Here is a 7,996-nt window from a genome sequence, read left to right as displayed (position 1 = left end):
TATATATATACAGACACACATATATACAAAAGCACACACATATATATGTTTGCGCATGTATTTTGCAATAACACACATTTAAAATGTTCTATATGTATTTTCAATAACCAAAAAAGAAAAAAAATTACAGTTTTTTTCTTTCAGACAGGTTGTGATAGGTACATTTTATGCTAGATATTGAGCACAAGTAACATTGATATTTTTCAACCAGAGAAAAGCAATGTGAAATAAAGGACAATGGTTATTAGAGAGTGATAGGGAGAAAAAGAAATTAATAAATATTTTAAGATATTGTGATTGAAAGTTTTTTCTGAATATTCAAGAAGATATTCCATCATTGAGTTGAAAAATTAATAATTCAAATATTTCAAAATAAATTTAGGAGAGATGGAGTGAGAGAAAAACAGAGAGAAAAAGAGGGGGAGGAAATGATAGGGTTGGGGTAGGAGGCAGTGAGTAAGAAAGAGTAGGAAGCATGCAAGTGAGAAGCAGTGAGCAAAAGAGAGTGGGAGGGAGAGAGAGCAAGAGGAAGGGAATGAGAGTGAGAGAGTAACAGAGGGGAGAGAGAGAGAGAGAGAGCAAAACTTTACAAACAAAATGCATAGAATCAGCAAAAATATTTATTCCACAAGAACTGAAGAAATGCAAACTTTTATTTCTATTTAAATTCTTTTTTTTTTTCGCCAATTTGGTTGTGTTTTATTGTGATTCTAATAGCTTAGTTTGTCTTAGCATCATTTATGCAGAAAAGTGGATTAAGTTGAATGGAGAAGCTAGACAAATAATTGCACTGGAATACACTTGAAATTTCATATTTTGCATCAAATCCGCTGAGTTTGTTTCTGTAAGAAATTAAAGACCAAATCTTAAAACTCTACCAAGACCTCTAAGCTGCTACTAAACACAGTATCGCCGTCTTTACAGCTTTGGAAAAGTAATTACTTTAAGATATCAGAAGAAGGGACAAATAGAAGAATTTTAAAAGACTGGATTGATTTTCAAGTACAGGGGTGCAAGAATGGCTATGCGGTTCAGCAGTCTGCTTCTGAGCCACATAGTTTTGGATATAGTTCCAATGAACGGGTGGTACATTGAGCAAGTGTCTTCTATGATAGCCCTGGGCAGATCAATGACTTGTGAGAGAATTTGGTAGACAGAAACTGAAAGGTCATTGCATATATGTGTATATCATCATCATCATCATCACCATCATCATTTAGCATCTGCTTTCCATGCTGGCATGGCTTAGATGGTTAACTGAAATTGATAAGCCAGAGGGCTACACCAGATTCCAATCTGATTTGGCATTGTTTCTATGGTTGAATGCCCTTCCTAATGCTAACCACTCCAAGACTGTAATGTGTGCTTTCTATATATCACTGGCATGGATGCCAGTTACATGACACTGGCATCAACCATGACTACAATTTCACCTGGCTTGATGGGTCTTCTTAAGCATGCCATATCACCAAAGGTCACATTTTATTGCCCTCATGAGGGCCAACATTCGAAAATCATGGAATTGTTTCTCCATAAGGTGATGCTGTAGGAAGTGCTGACCTCGAGCAACTGTAGAACAATGAAGAAATGAGTGATATAGATATCCATTTTATACGGCTCAGCCAATTAGCGCTCTGACAGAGATTCAGGAATATAAAATTAAGAAGGAGAGAAGACAAATTCAAAGGTTGATGTATATATTCATTCAATCCATATCAATGAAATTCACCATGGTGTATAATATACATACATAGATGCATTAATCTATATGATGTATAAAATTTCTATGAATTTATAAATACATACATCTACACAAAAAATTATAAATATATGAAAATTCATAGACATATAAAAATTTATAAACACATAAAAATTCATAAACATAAATATATAAAAATATGAGTCCATAAATGTACCTGCAAAGTCCAAATGTTCAAATTTGATTCAATGAAGAGGAAGATAAAAAACCGAAAGCAAAATGATTCATAAGGAATCTAAAACATGTATAAAATTCATGTATAAAATCTTACAGCCGTTTCGAAAAGATATAGGTTGCTATGGGCGAGCTAACTCTAACCATAGCATTTCTCTATATTTCTCTCATCAGAGTTAATAGATTCCCAAGGTTAAAACTTTAAAAGAAATGGTAGGTTAGATGATTTTTAAAAACCGAATGTTTAATCAGACCATTCTCTTCAAGAAGATGATGTTAAAGTTATAGCTGCAGGCTAAAGTGCATTACAACGCTATATATAATATGAAGTTTTAGAAGAGTCCATAATATGAAGGAAGGCTAGATTAGATAGTGTCATCTACTATAGCCCCAGGTTGACCAAAGCTTTGTAAGTGGATTTGATAGGTGGAAACTGAAAAAAGCCAGTTGTATACATGTATATACATTTATGTGTGTGTATCTTTGTGTTTGAGTTTATACCCCACCACCACTTGAAGACCAGTATTGGTTTATTGGCATCCATGTAACTTTACAGTTCAACAAAAGGAGACCAATACGATAAGTACCAAACTTTAAAAAAATACAAATGCTATTTGTTTGACTAAACCCTTCAAGAAGGTACCTCAACATGGTCACAGTCTGATGATTGAAACTAGTAAAAGATAAAAGATAAAAAAGATATATAAACACACACAAAAGATAAAAGATAAAAAAGATGTATAAACAAACATACACACACATATGTGTGTATTTTTGTGTAGGTATATATGTGTGTGTATATTTGGGTATGCGCGTGTGTGTGTGTTTGCGAGTGCTTGTTTGTGTCTTCTCTTCATTATTGCACAATAGTTGTAAATGATCTTCACCATCATACAACTGGTGTTGTTCATTTCCAGTCTGTGATGGAAATATATTAGATCATGGGAAAAGATACCTTGTTTGGAAATGTGAGCATTGGTGACATGAAGTGCGTCCAGCCATAGAAAATCTACCTCAACAAATTCTGTCTGGCTCTTACAAGCATGGAAATTTGAAAATTTAGGACTATTTTAAAATGTGAAATGCTATGTGTGTAAGAGTATTCATGAATGTGTGGGTGTGTATATGAGTTTGTATGATCGCATATGTGTGTACATATATATACACATACATATATATATATATATATACACACATGTGTATGTATGTGTATATACACACACACGCACATACACAAATATATATATATATATGGCACATGAGATGCACCATTTTGAGCGTGGCCGTTGCCAGTACCACCTGACTGGCTCCCGTAGGATTTTAGAGTGAGATCGTTGCCAGTGCCCCTGGACTGGCTTGTGCGGGTGGCACATAAAAGACACCATTTCGAGCGTGGCCGTTTTCGTGCGGGTGACACGTAAAAGCACCCACTACACTCTCTGAGTGGTTGGCGTTAGGAAGGGAATCCAGCTGTAGAAACTCTGCCAAATTAGATTGGAGCCTGGTGTAGCCATCCGGTTGCACCAGTCCTCAGTCAAATCGTCCAACCCATGCTAGCATGGAAAGCGGACGTTAAACGATGATGATGATGATGAGATATATACACACACACACACACACACACACGCACACACATACACACACACACACATATACAACAATTCTATTGACAGGAAGTTCGAAATGTCTCCATGTACAGCTTTATTCAAACTGTTTGAATAAGCTACACATGGTGAAATGCCAGAATCACTAATGAAATTATCGCACATACATACACACACACAATTTATGTGTCTGTGTGTACACATGCATGTATTTATACATACATGTGTGTCCACACACATGCACACACACACACACACACACATGTACATGTTTTGTACTTTAAGTAGACATGATTCTTCATACTTTAACCTTCACAACATCAGACATGTTGGTGTATATATATATAGAAATTATGAAACAAAAGCCTACAACTTTCTTTTATAAGTTATAAGTGGCTTTTACTGGCACCATTAAAAAGCAAAAATAAGATATATGTCAACAAGGTTGTTAGCCACTTTGAACAAACAGCACTGTCTTTATGATGTTCAGATTTGGCTGACTTGAAGGATAAAGGTTTAAATACACATCAACAGCTATGATTAATAAGCTCCTAAACCCAATTGAATCTCTCAAGCATTTTTTTAGCACTTTTTACTACTGATGACAGAAATAATTTTAAATCTGATATATGAATCACCAATGAATCTTTTTGATAGAAATTTATTGATCTTTATGACATTTGAATGATATATATTTTTTAAACTTTGACATTATACAATATATTTCCATTTGGACATTTTCATTGGTTCCAGAAGTCAGTGATTTTTCTAGCTTGCCTGATGTCCCCTTCGTATCACAAAGCCATTCTATTATTTTTCAACTGAATAACACAAGTTTTTGTTGTGGCTGTGAGGTTAAGACAATCTCTTTGCAACCATATGGTTGCAAGTTCAATCCTGCTATGCAGCATCTTTAGTATGTCTCTTTTGCTAAAGTTTCAGGTTGACCAATACCTTGTAAGTAGAATTTCATAAAATAAGACAAATTGTACAGTAGTCTGTTCTCTGTGTGTGTATGCACATGCTCTCACACACACACACACACACACAAACACACACACACACACACACACACACACAGAAATATATATTATGTGTATTACAGTTTTAGAATATGTACACCACCACATCTCCACAAGTTATAAGAGGTAACTGAAAAAGTTGGCAACAGGAAAGGCATCCAACCATTATCTGCATATCATTTCTGGTGATGCCAGGATCATGCCTTGCAGCTTCTCGACTTTAAATTTGGCTTCCATGCCTGAAATTCCTTCCACTTTAGATTCAGCTGTAATATCTAGATAATCAGCTTATAGGAGTTCCAACTGACAGCCAATCTTAAACTCCTTTGCAATGGCCTGTGTGATTATATGAAACAGGAGAGGACTGAGAACTGAGTGTTGATGGAATCTACCCTCACACTAAATTCATCATTGAAATTATTTTTGAGTCTCATTTTATTTACTGTGTCTATATAAATAGCTTGTATAACCCTCAAAATCTGTTCCTCTATGCCTAATTTCCATAGTGACCACCAGATTACAAGGTGTGGCAACTGGTCAAAGACCTTATCCAGGTCAACAAATGCTAAGTATAGTGGTTTGCTCTTAGCCAATAATGTCTTCAGCAGTTGTCTCACTAGGAAGATTGCATCTGTGGTACCTCTGTTGGGCACAAAGCCAAACTACATTTCATCTGTTATAACTCTCTTTCTGATCAATTGTGCCTTAACTTTCTCCATCACCTTGGGCCATGGCTGGCCCAACATTTTAATATCTCAGTAATTCTCTCTCTGTAAGATTTCTCCTCTGCTCTTATAGCAGCTTGCAATGATGTTACTATACCAATCATCATGTATGCTACCTTCCTGCAATATTTTATTTACTATGTGGGTGATAATCATGTGTTCTTTCTTAATCAGATATTTTGAACATCTCAATAATAATTCCCAAAATGAGATATAAAATAGTAAACTGTAATTCCAATTGTCCACAACAGAAATGAATAAGAGTGTACGCAAGATAAGAGTCCCAAGGCGAAAAAGAATAAATCCATAAAATGAGTCAATGTATAAAATATATCACCTGACAGAGTCAATAAAGTGTTCAGCATCTTTCTCTACCTTCATGTCTTTCATCACCTTATCAACCACACTACCATCAACCAGAATTGCTGATTCCCTTGTTTGGTCAATATAATAGAGCCCTTCCCTTATCCTATGAAATCTTCATGTTTAAAAGCCAATCATACCAACACCTCCGTGCCTCTTTCTTGCTATTGACAATAATAGCAAGTATGCCTTCATTATTTTGGATAGAATTCTCCCCACTGATGCCTCAGTTCTAGATATAATGTAGGAACAAATAATGATATTGTACCCAGATAATGATGTTAATAACAAACAAAAAATATTGCAATAATTCCCAAAATGAGATATAAAATGGTAAACTGTAATTCCAATCGTTCATGATGGAAATGAATAAGACTACACTCAAGACAAGAGTCCCAAGGTGAAAAAGAATAAATTCATGAAATGAGCCAATGTATAAAATATATTACCTGTTAGAGTCAATGAAGTGTCACCCAATTGGATGAATAGGCATAAGCTAAAATGATAAATGAAGTATGAGTAGGAAAATGTCACCTGATAGAATTATACCACATGATTGGATGAACAAAAATAGACAATTAATAAACAAAGTTTTTTGTTGAATAACCCCAGTTGTCTCACTTCTCTCTAACATTCTGTTGCACAATCAACCCTGAACACCTCCTGCCCTTGGACCACATGAGGAAGAATATTTACAAAACTCTTTCTTTCTGCTTCTCCTTTAACCAGGTGAGCCTAACACCAAAATACCATTGTAGCTACTTTATAATGTTCTCTGCTACTAGCTTTTTTCATGCCAAGCCTGTCTCTGAGCTTTTACAGCTCTCTCTCTCTCTCTACCATGTCCTTTCGATGCCATGTCATCTTTGGTTTGATTGAGACTTTGCATCAGTCACATGTCTGATCTGGAACTATCCGCAAGCTATCTCATAGGATCTCCCAGTTGCAATTCATGTTATAAGTATCTAACTCTTTTTCCTTAGATTCATATGCATCAGTTAGAATTTCTCAAATCCCTAAACCTATTACCAACTGCAGATTAGGTTTTCTGTCTCTGCATTGTCTTCTGTCTCAGAGTCTTCCTAGCCCTGACACTAGAGTAACTAGCCCCTAATCTATAGCAGTCTTCACCAAGAAAGGTTTTGGTATTTACAATTGCCCAACTTACCCATTTCCTAGTGTAAATGAAGTGTCTCTGTGTATGTGTGTGTGAGTGTGTTCTTTTCTTTCTCCATTTTTTCTCCCTTCATCTATTCTTTCTAGAGAAGAGCATATGCTTAAAATCTAAAAACTTTTCCTTCTATTTTTTTTTCTGAGCATAAACCTAATTATACTCTGTATTTTTCACCTTGCCTTTGTGTTATGTATAATTTTAAAAAATGTTTTTATATAATTTTTGTACCACACACACAAATATATACACCCACATACAATGTACACACAAATACAATCACATACCTTTTGCTGTGAGTGAACTTCCCTGTTATCAAATTGGTTATTGTTTACATAAACAATAGAGTTCACCCCATCCCCCAACCAAAAGCTACACTATCCACACAAATGAAAACACAAATCTATGAATTTGCATATGCACATATGCTTAGGTATACACCTGTGAGGAAATACTTTAAAAAGACCAGTGTAATATATACACCATACGCAAGTGTATGTAGTGGTGATGGTGGCTGATGATGATGATGATGACAACACTGATAATGTTGATAATGATATAATACACTTTAGAATAAAATTTACTTTGTAATAAACAAATGACCTCTCCTAGGAGTTGAAAAAAAAAATTATCGTATTTACGATTCTAAACATTCAAGTTTGTCTTTGAATGCATTTGAATGTTGAGGTTGGGGAAGATAGAGGTGGCGGTGGTAGAGGGGGAGGAGAATAAGTTTAAAAACAAAAAAAAATTAAATGAATTGAAAACATATGCTGTTTGAATTGAGTTCCATGGTATCTTAGCAAAAGAAAAAAAGTGTTTCCATTTTTTACAAACAAAAACCAAAAAAAAAAATGAAATGTCCTATAAAACAATAGTGATAAACAGTTGTCACACGATGGCCCACCCCTACTTACACAACCTAAAAGTAACAAAAACAAAAAAAGACAAATTAAAAGTTTTAAAAACGTAAAATGGTATCTTTACTTCAATGCTGTTAAATGCAAAACTATGTATGTCTGTGTCTGTATGTGTGTGTGTGTGTGTATATATGTGTGCATGTGTATGCATATATATATATATATATATATATATATATATATATACACATAGACACACACATACATTCATATACACGTATCTATATATATATATATATATATATATATATATATATA

At 34.6% G+C, this 7,996-nt stretch overlaps 1 protein-coding gene across 9 annotated transcripts in view; it reads right to left on the bottom strand.

Moving 5' to 3' along the window:
* Positions 1–7,996, bottom strand: part of LOC106877306 (all trans-polyprenyl-diphosphate synthase PDSS2) — a 904,956-nt gene that overhangs the window by 477,050 nt on the left and 419,910 nt on the right. The window contains exon 6 of one of the 9 annotated variants that reach the window (XM_052967129.1): positions 730–842. The exons of 7 other annotated variants lie outside the window; for them this stretch is intronic. In XM_052967129.1, coding sequence (XP_052823089.1) covers positions 822–842 — 21 coding nt within the window. In that variant the 3' untranslated portion in view covers positions 730–821. Of the gene's footprint in view, positions 1–729; positions 843–4,165; positions 4,492–7,996 lie in introns of those variants that run through there. One more of the 9 variants, XM_052967128.1, reaches the window with a different exon arrangement.

The sequence above is a fragment of the Octopus bimaculoides genome, chromosome 4, assembly GCF_001194135.2.
Source record: "Octopus bimaculoides isolate UCB-OBI-ISO-001 chromosome 4, ASM119413v2, whole genome shotgun sequence".
Taxonomy (NCBI): domain Eukaryota; kingdom Metazoa; phylum Mollusca; class Cephalopoda; order Octopoda; family Octopodidae; genus Octopus; species Octopus bimaculoides.
Note: the sequence above shows the minus strand (reverse complement) of the source record. Positions and strands in the feature narration are given on the sequence as shown.